At 37.2% G+C, this 17,070-nt stretch overlaps 1 protein-coding gene and 1 long non-coding RNA gene across 6 annotated transcripts in view; one reads left to right on the top strand and one right to left on the bottom strand.

The window, feature by feature from the left end:
- The window catches only part of Ptprc (protein tyrosine phosphatase receptor type C), a 124,066-nt gene that overhangs the window by 32,482 nt on the left and 74,514 nt on the right, over nucleotides 1-17,070 (bottom strand). For all 5 annotated transcript variants that reach the window (XM_010635390.3, XM_010635392.3, XM_010635393.3 and 2 more), the window contains 4 exons: nucleotides 14,331-14,450; nucleotides 9,107-9,274; nucleotides 7,729-7,937; nucleotides 5,913-5,973 (listed from right to left, as the gene is read on the bottom strand). In XM_010635390.3, coding sequence (XP_010633692.1) covers nucleotides 5,913-5,973; nucleotides 7,729-7,937; nucleotides 9,107-9,274; nucleotides 14,331-14,450 — 558 coding nt within the window. The remainder of the gene's footprint in view (nucleotides 1-5,912; nucleotides 5,974-7,728; nucleotides 7,938-9,106; nucleotides 9,275-14,330; nucleotides 14,451-17,070) is intronic.
- Nucleotides 15,269-17,070, top strand: part of LOC104869995 — an 11,406-nt gene continuing 9,604 nt past the window's right edge. Inside the window, exon 1 of the long non-coding RNA XR_782430.3 lies at nucleotides 15,269-15,561. This is a non-coding gene — a long non-coding RNA (uncharacterized LOC104869995). The remainder of the gene's footprint in view (nucleotides 15,562-17,070) is intronic.

Raw genomic sequence — 17,070 nt, 5'->3', positions numbered from 1 at the left:
AAACCCTCTCACAAGCTACCCGAGGTATGAAATCAATTAACCAAAAGACAAAAAATATGTCATTCAACAGTAACGCCCTGAGTCAAATTTTCTCTAAGGTTTAATGTGAAAGCACATCCTCTCCCATAGAACGGGCTGAGAAAGGCTGTACCAGAAATGTCTCTGCCCTGAATTAGAATATCATACTTGGCATGCAGGGGAAAGCGCAAGAGAAGGAAGCAACGACTCAAGGTGCTCAGCGCCAGAGGCTCAGGTGCCGATCCCAGTTCCACGACCTTCTAATTGAGAACTTGCCCAGAATCCTAAATACTTTGTATCTCTGTTCCTTAATTCCTACAATGAGCTGAAGTAGGTTGATCCACAATAAACAGTGCAATGCTTGGAATACAGTAAGCACTCGTCCTTCACTAATCCAGCCACTACTTTAAACTTTCATTGATTTATTTTTATTGGTATACGTTTGCAGTACATGATGCCGCCGTTCCTTAGGAGGAGTTGGTACGTGCATGCGGCAGATCTTCCTTCCCTTTTCATCTCCTCCCCTCCTATCTGGGTCCCATTCTCGTTTGAGAAAGATCGCTCTCCCTACTTCCTATTATATATCTTTTATTTTGCTCTTTATTTATATTTGGGATTTCTTATATAAAATAAACTGTGCAATGTTTAACCGGTGTTTTTGATTTATTTCACATTACGGTCTCAAAGTTATGTCCATTTCCTACTAATAATGACTGGAGTTTATCTTGCTTTATGGCAGAGTAGTACTCTATTACATGTAAATACCATATTTCCTTTCTCCATTCATCCGTTGTTGGACATATAGGCTGCACCCAAGATTTAGCTATTACGAATTGTGCAGCTATAAACATGGGTATTCATGTATCGTTGTAATATGATATCTTTAGCTTTTTGAGGGAACATAACCGGAAGGGGTATAGCTGAGCCAAGTGGAATTTCTAGTTTTAGTTTTTGGAGGACTCTCCATACTGATTTCCATTCCCACCGACATTGTAGAAGGGATCCTTTTTCCCTGCAGCCTCACCGTATTTTTGTCTTATCATCTGCCAAACACCTCTCTAGATACTTAACATATCTCAGAAAACAAAATAAATACGTAAAAATCAGTTGCACTGCAATATGCCAATAGAAAATTATCTGAAATGAATATCAAGAAAAGAATTCTATTTAAAAGAGCTACAAGACAGATGGAATGATGTACACCTGTGTTCCAGAAGCAATCAGTAAGTGACACACAGAGAGGCAGCAGAATGGGAGTAAAATAATAAATTTACTTATCCATAAGGGTCCATCGCACATAAGCTGTGCCTGGATCAACGATGCACTGGGCTACAACTCCTCCTTTATAGGGTTTCACAACCTTGACTTCATTTGGGTGGTTACATTTCATTCTCACAGTTCAAATCACGGTCACAGAATAGTTAATCTTTTCAACCCAGACGTAGCAGTTCTTTGCAATTGGGGAGTTTACCTTTAAGTTTCACCTAGTTATCTATTCTAGCCCACAGGAAGCGGGTGTTCAGGGTCAGGGGAGCAAATGTCAGCAATGGGTTCTTTCATTTAGACCCTTTTATGATCAGGTGGCTCGAGTCTCATCAGAGCTCAAGACCTTGACTGTTACCTCGGGGTCAGACCAAATGCCTCATTCAGCAATTAGTGCCTTTGGTGCCTATTAGCTTTGAGCTAAATAAAACAAACTGCTGTTAGAGACAGCAGAAGCCATTTTACATTGTAACACTTTATAGGTTTTTGCTATTTACGAAAGTTTTCCCTATCACCTGTAATCCCAGCTAACTGGGAGGCCGAGGTAGGGGGACTATTCATTTGGGATCAAACTGGGCAATAGAGCAAAACCTTATCTCTAACCAGGATAATAATAAAAAATAAAACAACTACAAAAAACTAGAAATAAATAGAAAACAGAGGTATAAGATCTCCATAATGAAAATTATAATAGACTATTGTGGAAATTACAATGAATACAAAAGAGGAGAGACATCTCATGTTCATTGACTAGAAGAATGAATATTGTTAAAATGTCCATAGTACCAAAAGCAATCTACAGATTTACTGCAATCCCTATCAAAATACCAAAGAAATTCTGCCTAGAACCAGAAGAAACAATTTTACATTTATATAGGATCACAAAACCTTCAAATAACTGGTTATCGTTAGCAGAAAGAACAAAGCAGGAGGCATCACTTTACCCAACTTCAAACTATCCTACAAACTGTAGTGATCAAAAGAGCACAATACTGGCATAAATGCAGACACTCAGACCAATAACAGACAGCCTAGTGGCAAATCCACGCATCGGTATCCAACTGCTTTTTGACAGAGTGACGGGAACACTGAAAGACAGTCTTCTCTGTAAAAGATGTTGAATAAACTGAATATCCAGATCCAGAAAAATAAAATTAGACCTCTATCGCTCACCAATTACAAAAAATCATTTCATTTCAAAATATATTTAGCATTTAAATGTAAGACCTAAAATGATGAAACTACTTGAGGAAAACAAGGGAAATACTTCAGACACTGGAATGGGCAAGGATTTCTTTCGTTTTTTTCTTTTGTTTGTTTGTTTTTGTTTTTTTGGTACCGGGGATTGAACTCAGGTCCTTGCACTTGCAAGGCAGGCCACCGAACCGCTGAACTAAATCCCTGGCTAGCAAGAATTTCTTTTGGACAAAACCCAAAAAGCACAGGAAACGAAGGCAAAAATAGGACTACATCAGTCTGCACAGCAAGGGATACAATCAGCAAAGCAAAGAGACAGCTTACAGAAGGGGAGAAAGCATTTGTAAACTACACGTCTGACAAAGGGCTTATAATTAAATAAAGTATATAGGGAACTCCAAAAATACAAAAACTGTTTTCCAATAGCAAAAAATAATTATCTGATTAAAAATGGTCAATAGACCTAAATAGATATTTCTAAAAAGAAGACATACAAATGGCAACAGATCAGTAATCACCAAGGACGTGCAAGTCAAAACCTCGATGAGGCATCACACCACCCAGTGATAATTACTATTATTAAAATGACTACTTCCAGGGTAGATATGGAAGAAAGGCAACTCTTGCACACTACTGATGGTAATGTAAAGTAACACGGTCATAATGGAAAATAGTAAGACGCTTATTCAAACATTAAGGAAATTAAACCAGTCTGTCTTGGAGACGTCTGCACTCCCGCGTTTATTGCAGCATTATTCACAACAGACAAGAAATGGCAGCAGCCTAAGTGATCATCACCTGATGAAGGGATGAAGAACGTGGGAAACATGCACACTGGAGAATCCTTTTCCTCCAGAAAAATAATTCAATCTCATTATTTGGGAAACATGGGTAGAACTGGGGATTATTACGCTAAGTGAAATAACTCAGGTAAAGACAAGTGCTGTACGATCTCACTCATATGGGAAATTTTTAAAATGTGATACCATAGAAGTTAAGAGTAGAATGGTGGCTACCAGAAACTTGGGGAGAGAAGGATGGAGGAGATGGAGGAAGGTATGGGTGAAGTCTGACCCCTAGGTACCAAGTTACAGTTAGATAGGAGTAGTTCCAGCACGCTATTGTATAAGAAGATATGATTATAGATAGCAATGCAATCCTGTACTGAACCTTTCCAAAAGCTACAGGAATGAATTTTAAAAGCTTTTGACCATAAAACTGATATATATGTGAGTAAATACATGTTTCACATGTACACATATCAAAAAATCACATGCCACACTATTAACATTTGTAATTTTCAGGTTTGTATGAACCTGTCAAAAGTTGAATATAAACTTGAAATTTTTAAAAGCTATCACAGAAGATAAAACACAAATACTTGCCCTCACAGAATTTACTTTCTAATGAGGGGGAAAAAAGACTAATAAGCAATAAACATAATAACTAAGCAAATGGTACTGGAAGTGGAAAGATGATAAATATTGTGAAGGTAAAAAGGAAGACAGGAGCAAAACACAGGCAGGTATTGGTTCTCAGAAAATTCACATTTTAATTGGGGAAACTACCCTGGAGAGATAAACAAAGAAACCAAGTCAGTCTATGTTTTTCCTTATTTTTAGAAAGAACAATCAAAGTGGAAAGTAGGGGAAGTCTGCTTTTTATGTGGTCATTGGGTGGGAGACAATTCTTTAAGCTGAAAGATGGAAATGATTCAACCAAGCAACAGCCGCTAGAAACACTTTACCTTATGCTCAAATTTTCTATAATTGGAAACATAAAAGTACAAAATTAATTTCAGGTAGAGACAGTAAGACCTGAATTTGAATTTTGCTGCCATTTCTTTGACTTATATATAACATAGAACATATTGATTCAATTATCTAAGCTTAGGTTTCTTCACCTGTAAAGTAGGAATGATTTTATCTTCTTTAAGGTAAGGTTGTATTTATCCTAGATGTATATGCAGAATGGATGGATAGATGACTGTTATTATACAAGCAGGCTGTACTTCCTTAAGTGTGTTATTAAAAGAAAAAGGTATTACTGGCACAACAGAATACCCTGAAATGACACTTTGCAAGAAACTATACCAAGTGACTATAAATCAGTGCTGTGATCCATAGTCATTACTATGATTGTTTCTACCAAACTATTAAGTAGCATGGGACTTTGCTTTGATAAATGTAAATGTATTAGTAATAAAAGAGTCAAACCTTCAAATATACTCAGTTGTATATGCACATATTTTCTTCCTCCACTGATATTCCAGTGAAAATGATAGACCCGTAGTAGGAGAGAGAACAGACAGAAGAGTAATTACAGGTAGAACAATTTCGACAAGGTTTGAAGAGCGGAAAACAAAGGAGAGGAAGATGTAACTAAGTATCATGCTAAAAAGTATTTATGCTCATTACTAGGAATACTTGAGTCTCAAGTTTGGGGGCAACATATGCAGTGGAAAGAAATCACAGGCCAGAAAATAAAACAGCCAAAGGTGGCCGGGCGTGGCAGCACACGCCTGTAATCCCAGCATTTGGGAGGCTGAGGCAGAAGGATTGCTGCAAGTTTGAGATCGCTGCATAGTGAGTTCCAGGTCAGTCTCAACTACAAAGTGAGACCCTGTCTCAAAAAAACAAAACAAAACAAAAAAATAAACAAAACAACAAAAAACAAAAAACAAACAAAAACAGCCAAAGGTCTGTGTTCATAACTCTAGAAAGAGCAATATATACCACACACACACACACACACACACACACACACGCAGAGTAGAAGCAAGGAAAAGAGAAACAGTTAAAGTAGTTATTTGGTGAGCTACGCAAAGGATGGGAAGTATGGTGTATATGACATATAATGCTGTTTGCATTATTATAGTGAAATTTTCTTTAAGGGATTTTTTAATGCACATCTTTTTTTTTTTTTAGCTAAAGCATTTACAATAGTAATGATACATATTTAAATAGCCCCCACTGTCACTAAGAAATGTTATCTTCAATTGGGGAAAGCAGAACAAAATTATACCTAAGGCCCTCTTCTGACAAGCCAAGTTTCAGGGACAGAATAAATACAGGAGAGATAAGGTCAAAAAGATAATCTCTAAATCAATACACAAGACAGAGTTATTGAGTTTGCAAAATTACCATAAATATTATTGTAACTTAATGATCTGTGTGGGATAAATGCTTTTACAATATACTTTATGAAAGCAATGACCCTTTAGTAATAGAGTTCCCTACTCTGTGCTTAAAACATTGCATTTGGATATGATGTTCACCTGTATTTATATTTGCCCTGACACCTTAAAATACTATGTTTATGGAATCTATAAATTAAATATGTAATGGGAGTATAGATATAATTATATAATATAGCTTTATAACAGTTAATATATAATTTGTATCGATATAATAAATAGTCCAGTGATGACTTACAAGACGTTGTGTGAAATATTTTAGCTGGTTCTCCCTTATACAAATTATTGGCAGGATATACCTAAAATTCAGTGAATAAAAGAAAGTAATTGAGCTTTCCAATGTGAATTTATAAACAGTAATATAATAAACACATTATTTTTCATAAAATATTGTTTATTTTTATTAAAAATATACAGATTTTCCAGATATGGTGGCATTCAGGAGGCTGAGGCAGGAGGATCGCCATGAGTTTGAGGCTAGCCTGGGGTACATGGCTAGACTTTGTCTCAAAAAAAGAAAAATATGCATATTTGCCTTAATTTGAAGTCAAAACTTCAAAGTTATGCCAATATGCTGTTGTCAAACGTTTTTTAAAAGGTAGTCCCAAATATGTATATATAAAAATCAGCCTATTTTTAGAAGTGATAATAATTATAATCAGCAAGAGTAAACCAAAATGATTGAAAAAATAAAATTCAATACATCAAGTGATTCATAATTTAACATTCAATTGCCCTATTAAAATTTTATTCACATTTTATTTGAAATAGGAAATACAACTATGTGCTATTTACAACAATTGTACATAAAATGCACAGTTTTTAATGGTAAATGTGCACAGGGTACAATATACAGTGTAGACATAACTGGCATAAACATATCTCATGATATTTGTTAACAATCCAGCAAGAACAGTTTAGGTATACAAGGAAACTCAAAGGAGTAAAGAAACAAAGATAATCAGCAGAAAATCAATTTATGTAAAAATAGATCTGAATAAGATTATCAAAAGAGATTAATTATAAATACAAGAAGGGCCGGGGATTTAGCTCAGCGGTTCGGTGGCCTGCCTTGCAAGCGCAAGGGCCCGAGTTCAATCCCCGGTACCAAAAAAATAAATAAATAAATACAAGAAACCTAACAAACATCTATCTAAGCTTTAGCCATACAGGATCATAAATGATATCCTCAGTATTCACAGATCCTTCACAAATATTTATCATGTTATTATAAAGAAATGATTGAAAGATTTTGCTCTTCACAAATGAGTGGGTTTGCTGAATGTTGTTTGTATTAAGATCAACACGGTTATTAGAAAATGGTAAAACCATATACCAGAATCCTATACAAATATTAAAAACACAAAGTATTAAAGTATTTAATGTGGTAAGAGATGCATGATAGAATGATATATGAAAAATATAGTTTACCAAACTGTGTATCCATGATGTTGCTAATATATGCAACATATACAATGCATAATTTACAAGTACGCTCATAAAATATGATCTATAAACAGTGAAAGTATGGATAGCTTTTATTTCCTTTTTTTGTCCTGGGGATCAAACTGCTTGCCAGGCAGGTACGGTGCCGCTGAGCTAAATCCCAGGCCCTCGCTTTTACTTCATGTTCAGTGATACTTTCTATCATTATTTCTAGTACTTTCTAACCTCAAGGTACACGTAGAAGTTTTTCAGTTGAGAACTCACATCTATTAAGATAAACAGCAAGGGTAAAGAAAAGACATGATGAGGCAATGATCGCTGCACAGTGTTTTGCTTCTTGATACAGACAAGTAATTCCCCTGTGAGCGAACCATTGTAAAGTTGTAAAATATTCTAATGAAACATTTTGCTTTAAACCCCTGCTTTTGGCTCAAGGGAAAAAAAAAGTTTGGAGTCTTTTTTTTTTTCAATTTGAAACTTCTTGAAGTTGACTCCATCACACCTCCGTCAGAGCTCTCAAGTGAGCGCTGGTCTTCCTATTCAAGTACTAGATATTAGTCATTACAATGTATATTGAAACCACGGTGATCATAGAAATAGTGACTTACCCAAAACTCATAGTCTGTTGAATAATGAAGACTTGATAAAGTAAATGTGCAGGTGTTATTGGAAACACTTTTAGTCACGTCATTTTTAATTCTGACTTCCAAATCATACGTCACACTAGGGCCATTAATCTTATCAGGTTTGTTACAGGTGACAACCACACTATTATCTGATGTCTGAAATACTTGCAGTGACTGAACCTGGCTTGGACCTAATAAAGAAAGAAAGACTGGTCATTTCAATCACCCGAGAGTGCAGATTTTAGTTACCAGGCAATATGCATACAGTATAAAGTATTTGAAGTTTTAGTTTGGGGGTATAACAGCATACAAGTGACAAAATGTCTAACAAAACTTTTAAAAATAAATCACCTGTTCATTCAGTTAGCATGAACATACAGATTGTACTCAAAACCATAAGAGTTCATGCAATCCCTGAAACAGGCTGGATGGGAATGAGAAAGGTGTGAAAAAAGTGGAGGGAGAGGAAACAATGATGCCCAGAAACCCTCTAAGGCCTGCAGAGCGATTCCAATCCCCCTTTCCTGAAGGACTGATTTTATTCTGCTAAACACCGGCTGGATTCTCCAAGAGCAAGCAACAAACTGTCTTTGCTTTTTGCAATACCACAGAAATTCGGGGAGAGAACAAAAGCACAGAGTCCCACGACTTGGACTTTTGAATCCATGAACTAAGTGACCAGGGGAACATTTTCACCCCAACCAGGATTAACAAGTGCTGGCCGGAACATCTGAGCTGTGGAGCAGCCTCACTCAGAGCTGTTTTCTCCTCTCTGTCGCTGGCAGAGGTTCAGAGCATCGTCAAGGGAGCCCTGGCTTTGGGCTTGGAAACTATGCTGCCGTCACTCGGGTGGCAAGAGCAAAATCCACCGCAATCTCCAATGGAGAATGGAACATGAAATAAAATAATAGATATTTCCGTGTCGCTGAAAAAAGAAAATGCTAACAAAAATACTGTATTTTATGAAGTGTTTTATCAGGTGAGTACAGGTTAACTGCGTGCTTCGTAATATGTTGCTAGGTGACAGACTGTTAATGTTTTTAGATAGCAGAGTTAACAATAGACATTTTAAAAACTTCTGAGTTAGGCACCTACATGCTTGAAACCTCAACAATAGTAGTGCTTACGGTACCCTCGCACTTCGCTCCTACAACTGTAACTATACAACTATAGCTGCAGCCTACGGAGAGCCCAGATATCAGTTTTCATTTCGTTTAGATTGATTCTAAACCATAGATGCTAAAACTGTGCCCGGACAAGGTGCTTCAGATGAAGCAGAAAGATAGAAGGGCCCTGACTAAAACATCCGTTCTTTCCACCTCGCCGTTCAGGAAGAGGAGCATTCAGGCAGAGAACTTACGTCCAACCTGCGTCTGAAATTCACAAGTCACCGTGCTTCCGTTCCGTGGCACTTTTGCTGTGACATAGGCAAACAGGGATACACGATAGTTTGTGTAAGGCTCCAAAAGCTCCAAATTATATTTGGTCACATTCGCATTCAGAGTGATGAATTTGTCTTTTTCTTTCCCTACGGGGGAAAAAAAAATAGAAAAGTTCGGTCACCGAAAGTCAGGATCACCATGTATTTAATTTGGTCTCTACACGGTATTTTTCCAAGCAATGTCCAAAACTAAAGAGGACTTAAGAAATAAGAATTTTTTTTGTTAATACTCAGAAGTACATAAAATTGTCAGAAAATATATTGAATAAATTTAATTCTTATTCGTAAACTCGAATATTCAAAAAGTATTGCTTTGTATCAGTCATTTGGAACACCAAATATTTCACAACTTCAGATGCATTTGTGAAGACGCCCTGCTTTCTTCCTGAGATAACGCAGTCTGCAGCAGAGGGTGGGACATTTTTAAGTTATGGTGTTTTAACTTTTTTATGAAATCCTTTTTTGATATTTAGCCTCCGGTCTTTGAAATAAACCTCAACTGTTGTTGCGAACTTTCAGGGGAGGAACCCTGTGCTCAGCGATAGTGAGGTGCATTATACCATAGTAACTTCAACAACTAAGTAATGCTTAGGGGCCATGAAACTGAGGGGAGGCCCCACTCTGTCCCGTGACAGATGAGTGAAAAGCGAACCGGAAAAGGACAACAGCAAATATTACGAATGAAAAAAGGAAAGTGCTGAGGTAAGGCACAAAGCTGACAAGGACAGCCGCCAAAGAGGCATAGAAGAGATCGCGCTTTATGTAAGGGTATCTTAGCAGGTAGAAGAGTTAGCATCCATTAAGTGAAAGAAAACAATCACTACTTACTGAGATTCCTGAGTTGACAAATGACACAAGCAAAGATGTGTTAAATAAGATTAGCGAGGAATCAAGTAACTGAACCATATTTACAGTAAAGAGTATGACGTTAATAAAGATACAATGAATCATTCACTCCATGTGCCAAGCACTGTCTTTAGCATTAATTAATGTCACTTTCACCGTGGTCCTGTAAGTTGGCAGCCTTGGTGCCATTTTTATTTTATAGCTGATGCCAAATAACGTGTCCATCACCTCTCAGGAAAGGGGCCATGAAACCTGAATGGAACCCCGGTCTGACATTTCCAAATCTACCCGCCAGTCTTCGCTTTTCACACACTGTCAAGTGCCCACAGCAGGGCAAGGCTTCCTCGTTGTGCTGGACACCTCTCTTCCTGGGGTAGCTGGATGTACACTGGACTTGCAGGAGCAATGTAGGAAGGGTCTAATTCATGCTTATTTCTTTTCTTAGTTATTATCTATGGAGTATATAGCAATATCTGATATCACCAAGGGATTGTAAGTAGTAAGATGGAAATAGTGGCTGTTTTAGGCTGATTAAGAGTCTATTTCCTTGAAATCCCCAAACTGGGGTTAATTGATTTACATGTGGTAGCTCAGTCTTTCCTTGTCCCTCATGAGAATTCTCTCTGAAGACAAAAAAGGCGTGAGCTCAAGAGAAACGCAGGTGTACGCTCTTACTCAGGATTTCTAAAACCTCCTTATATGTATCTATACAATCTGGTTTTTAGGATGACACGCAACTTCTTATTGGGATAAAATCCAAGTGTCAAGATACTATTTTTAAGAGCAGCCTGGCTTCTGTTTAGTGACCTAATTATGGGTGTTGGCTTCTATAATCTCATAATCATTCTGTACCAAAATAAGTTGCATTGATATATTTCTATCAAGCTTTTATATTAAGCAATTCAGATTTTTTGTTTTATTTTTGAACAGTGCATTGTTCAAAGACATTGTCACTAGGGCTTTTTTTTTTTAAATGTCAGCAATTCATCAAAGATGTCAGTGCTTAGAAAGACAGGTAGGAGGAGTACTCATTGGGTCGAAATTCCATGTGGTGATTAACCTTTGTTGGCAACATGACTGGATTAAAAGATATGTAGGAAATTACTAGAGAACACTTGTGGGTGTATCTGTGAGGCTGTTTCCAGATGGCTGGCATGTAGGCCAAGGGACCTAGTGAAGAGGACCAGCCTTGAATGAGGGTAGCACTGTCCAATAGTCCAAGGACCCAGTGGAACAGAGAGTGGACGAAGGGGGAGATTTCATGCACAGAGGGTCAACTCTTCTTGGACAGGTGTGTGTTTTGATGCTGACACGGCCCACAGAATCAGACTCCCAATTCTTCAGCTTTCAATGTGGATTTGCACCTGTGTCTCCACAGGGACCTCCAGGCCTTCAGTCTCAGACCTCACCGGTCTCTCTTGTTCTGAGGCTTGCAGCTCCTGAGACTGCACAGCCAATGGTTTTTCCCGGCTCTCTCACATGCAGACAGCCTTTCTGGAATTATCCAGCTTCTGACTACATAGATCATTCTAAGACATCCTCTCCCTTGACTTTGTTCTCTTCTTTGGGATTTTTTTTTTTTTTGTCCTTTGAGAACTTTGACTCAGGCCAAATACTTTACATAGACATTATTTCCCTTTCTTTGTGTTGCAACACTCTTTCTCAGATCTCTGATGTCATATCGAGTTGTGTGCAACAAATAAAGGACTTCATTTGTGTAGATTCTTGGATTTATGTGGCTTTCCGTGAGGCTACAGAGATGTGCCCATCCTAGAAGCCATATGTGCTGCACTGGAAATGCCCAGAATGACACTGACTTCTCCACTTGTGTTTTGTTTTATAGAAAGGCACCCCAGGAAATGCACTAACAATTTCTTAATGTGGACTACTTTAAAGTGTCTTCCTGAATACTATTTCAGATAGAGTAGCCATACTGATAACCAGTGGATTTTTGTATTGCCAAAAAAATGAAAAGGTAATTTTTCTTTAAAAAATTTATATATGTATGTGTGTGTGTGTGTGTGTGTGTGTGTGTGTGTGTGTAGACTCTGAGAGAAAAATAAAACATAAATGGCAAGTAAAAGGAAGATCAAATAATTCCCTAAATTTCCTGTCCCATTTTTCTTGTACTTGCGCATGAATTGAATGTTTCAAAGTTATTAATATGACCTGATATGGTGGCCTGTGATTTCTACTACTCTGGAGGCTGAGGCAGGACGTTGGCGAGTTGGAGGTCAACTTGGGAACCTCACTGAGATCTTTACTCACACTCAAGGAAAACTAGGGAGTCTGGTAGGGATTTCATCATTGTGGTCTTGAATGGAGCACATTGGTTTCAATAAGTTTTGAAAAATAATCCTTTGAATAATAAATCTTCAGACTTCCCCAATTACTGAGAACTCTACACTGTACACTTAGCAACACTAAGTTAAGGGCACAAAATGGCAGCTTCTTGAGATGTGACGTGACAAAAACATGACAAGCACAATGGCAGAGAGAGCACAGTTCAAGCTGTTGAATATTTACTAAACTCCATTAGCCTCAGTCTCCTCAAGTGAACTATAAAGGTTTGCATGCACCTCTCCCCTCTCAGTTATTTGAGAATACTTAATAAAAATCATTAAACAGAACATCTCGAAACACCCTACAAACCGAGAAAACTAAGGAACTGCCCGTTGCATTTTTCCTTCCCTTGAAGTCCCGAGCTTCCAGAGACACTAAAATAAATTATGAAATGCTGCAGTGTCATGTCTGGTTAAAAACCAATACGTACTTCAAATTTCAAAGACCATTCTGCTATATTTGAATACTGATTTTACTTGAAATAATATGCGTAGTTTAAAACTGCTTTAACAGTGCTGTAACAACAGTATAATCCAGTAGATAAAATAGAAAGAGGACCGCGTTGGGGCAACATGATTTTGGTTGCCCCCAGAGACGACGCACTAATGGGCTGCTGCAAGGGGCCTTAAAGGGGAGCTGGTGCACGTCACAGAGTGAGGCTCACGCGCTCACCAGGTAACAGTTTTAGAGAAAGAATACATACGAAACCCTCTTCCTCTTCTCCTCTTTCCATTCCCACAGTCATATCTCAGTGACAGTAACTAACAAGGGCTCGTGCTCGTCGCAGACAAACAGAAACCTCTAGACCGCTCATAACTAATGGGCTGCATCCTTCTTGTTCTCACCATGTAAAACAGTATTAACATAGGTTTCTCAAAGTGCTGTGGAAGACAAAGGAGCAGTGTGTCCACCGCACTCCTACTACCCATGCTGGTATATGAACAATTCTGTAGGAGAGAAAGTGCAGAAAGCGAGGAAAGCATCTAGGAAGGGCGAAAAAGATTCAAAGACGAGAACACGATTTCCACCTTTCTCCCTTTATTATACACTTAGCTGTTGAAATTACCAGAAACTAAAAAACACTACATATTTCTTCTCCAAAAGCATTGATGCTAAAAACTACACATGTGTTTAACCAGCCCGAGTGTTAAAATTCAAACAGCTAGAAAAACAAAGGCAGCAAAACGTAAAGTAATGTAATATAATGGTGCTATTTTACTTTTCAAATTGTTGAATACTCCTCAAATTTTAACATTCATGCCTAGCACCTTCCCACCAAACACAGAGGTGGAATTGTACGAGGTGTTTAGTTCAATCCTACAGGCAAAGGCCAGCCAAGTTTGAAGGCCACTCTGTGATGTTCCTTTGATGCCTGTTATTTCCCACCAACATTTTAGAGACTTTTAGATGTGCGGGGGTGTTCACCAAAGCAGCTTCACTTGGAGGTTTCATGATTGAGCTGGTCACAGCACACTCTCACTACATTTACTTTTGCACAAGTCTATCGATAAGCTGGATTATCTAAGTGGCTCACTGGGTCAAAGCTCAGCTATATTCACCCAACGTCTTCTGTGTATTAATGGGATTCATTTTTGAAAGGTGTTCTTTGTGTTTGGTGGCTTGGATCATGATTTCAAAAGAGAAGAAATCGTCTGCATAACATTTGGAAGACAGGAAAGATTATTATCTGTCAGAGATCCCCCCCCCACCAGGTTCACACTGCAAAGCATAAAAAGGAAATCTGGAAGGTGTTTGGGGATTTTTTTTTTTTTTTTATATCTAGGGCTAGAAAGCCCTCTGTGAATGGAAGTAGTTGTAAAATCAAGGAAAACAGAATGTCCTCATAGGTTACATATGCCAGAAGTTGTGTCTTATTGGTTCAATCTACATTCCTACTAGTGTCAGTTTCTTCATTTCTTTTCCCAAATGTGGAATTAAATTCTATATAAATTACCTGATATTTCCAAATAAGAAAGATAAAATCCAGATACATTTGATTTAGCTGGGGGAAGCCAGACAACTTCTCCTGTAATATTTGTACCTTTACAAGAAAACTCCTGAGGCTTTCCCGGAGCTGTTAAAAGAATAAGAACAGGTTATATAAAAAAAAAATCAAACATGAAAGTAGTCTTTATATCACAAGCACACATTATTAACAGCCATATTTTCACTAGTTATAAATTATTAAGGACATTTAAAGAACTGTGTTAGGTGAAATTTGTTGTACAATCACAACTTGAACAAAGTAAATATCACTCCCGAGTGGCATTAATGAACCTAAGCACTCCACTGACTTGTGGACGTCTGATCCCCGCTTCCTCTAATATGTGTTATTTTACAGATATCTTGAGAATTCTAGATGTCACTGTGACCAAAACCTCATGTTTGTACCACTGAAAAACTCATTAGCCGTTAGGAACTGAGATAAGGATATCATACATGTTTAAAATTGTTATGAGGCATAATTCACATCCAGACGCACTCATTTCAAGTGCAGTTTAAGGAGTTATGATAATATACGCATCCATATAACCACCCCCACCCCCAGATGTAGAACACTTTTATCATCCCCCCAAGTGTTTCTGTGCCTCCCCTTCTCAGCCAACCCAGCCCCACACATCTTCGGATATGCTTTCTGTTATCAGAGACTAAATGTGCTTTTTCATCCATTTCATGTAAACAAAGACTTATCCCTAGCATATTGCATTTAATGTAACATTCTAGACAATCGTCTCTATTGTTGTCGAAGTCAGTAGCTACTTCCTTTTTATTAATCAGTAGTATTGTAGATTGAATATTGAGTGTCCTTTCCCTCAGGTCCATGTGTTAAAGACTCGGTCCCCTAGGGAACACTCCTAGGAGATAATGGAACCTTTGGAAATGTTGTACAATGAGAGAGGCTTAGGTCACTGGGGACATGCCTTTGAAAGGGACTTAGGGACATCTGGGTCTTCCTCTTTTTGCTTTATGGCTCATTGGCTTAGCAGTATGCTCTGTGATGTGCTCTCTACTACTGCTAACTGGTGTTGCACCAGAGGCCCAAAACTTTAGGGCCACCCAATATTGGACTGGGACTTCTAGAGCCATGATCTAAGCAAACTTTATCTATTTATCATGTAAGTGCCTCAAGTATTTCATCATAGTAATGGAAAGCTGACCAGTAAAAGTAGTGTTCCAATGTAAAGGTAAGCCATGTCTTATCTGTGGTTCAAAAGTTGGTGGACATTTGAATTGTTTCCAGGATTGGGGCTATAAGAAATGAATTTACTTTGTGTTGGGAACATAGTATTTTTACTTTGGTAATATCTGGAGTGAAATAGCTGGGCCATCCTCATCCCCACCTGTAGTGAGTATTGTCAGTCTTTTTAATTTTACCCAGTTTAGTGGATGTGTAATATCACTTCATTGTACTGCTTTGATTTGCATTTCCCAGATGGCTAATGATTGTTGCATATTACTTTATATATGTATTAGTCATTTGCACATCTTTTAAAATAAAATACATTTTCAAAATGTCCATTTTTTAACTAGGCTGTTTCATGACTTATTTTGTAGCTGAATGAATTTTATATATTATAGTTTAGTGGATGTGTAATATCACTTCATTGTACTGCTTTGATTTGCATTTCCCAGATGGCTAATGATTGTTGCATATTACTTTATATATGTATTAGTCATTTGCACATCTTTTAAAATAAAATACATTTTCAAAATGTCCATTTTTTAACTAGGCTGTTTCATGACTTATTTTGTAGCTGAATGAATTTTATATATTATATATACACTTCAAAGAGGAAGAATGTTTGATTCTGATTAAGTTCCATTTATCAATTTTTTAAGATTATTGCTTTCTGTGTCCTAGTAAAGTTTTGACCACTAAATCTTCCTAAATTGTTAATTAAATCTTTTAAATTTTTAACTTTTAGATCTACAAACCATTTTTAATAAATTTTTGTATCTGTTATGAGGTAAAACTGACATTCATACTTTTCCATAAAGATACCAGATTATTTGTTGAAATGATTATCCCCCTTACTGAAGTATGTTTTGCTTTAATCAAATATAAAAATTAATGAGTATATCTATTTTGTTAGACTGATTTGTCAAAATGGAAATAATTTTCACATTTAACATTAAAATACTGAATTTTTCTTATGCTGAGGATGTATTCTTACTTAGTTTTATTTGCTTTGTGTTTATATTAGCAGTTTATGGGAAGACTTGGATGTTGTATCCTGTTACACCTGAGTTGTCCCTTCCATAAATAATTTAGAATCACTTCAGTATGCTCTGTCACAAATTCTGAAGTATTATAATTAATAAATGAGTCTTGTGAAGACCCAGATTTCAGAATTAATACAGAAAATTTAGCTGTGTTTCTATATCCTAACAAGGTATAATTTGAAAATGAAATTAAGAAAATAATGGTATTATAAGTTGGAGGCAAATTGGGAATGAATCTAACAGAAATACTAGATCTGAAAACTATAAACCATTTTATATATAAATTAAAGAAGACCTAAATTAAAGCCCGGAATGGCAGCGCATGGCTGTAATCTGAGAGCTCAGGAGGCTGAGGCAGGAGGATCACTGGAAGTTTGAAATCAGCCTGGGTTACACAGTGAGTTCTAGGGCAATCTCAACTACATAGTGAGACCCTGTCTCAAAAAGAAGAAGAAGAAAGAGGAGGAGGA

The sequence above is a fragment of the Fukomys damarensis genome, unplaced genomic scaffold (assembly GCF_012274545.1).
Source record: "Fukomys damarensis isolate Sample0158 unplaced genomic scaffold, DMR_v1.0_HiC HiC_scaffold_11, whole genome shotgun sequence".
NCBI classification, from domain to species: domain Eukaryota; kingdom Metazoa; phylum Chordata; class Mammalia; order Rodentia; family Bathyergidae; genus Fukomys; species Fukomys damarensis.
This window is presented reverse-complemented; position numbering and strand designations above follow the sequence as displayed.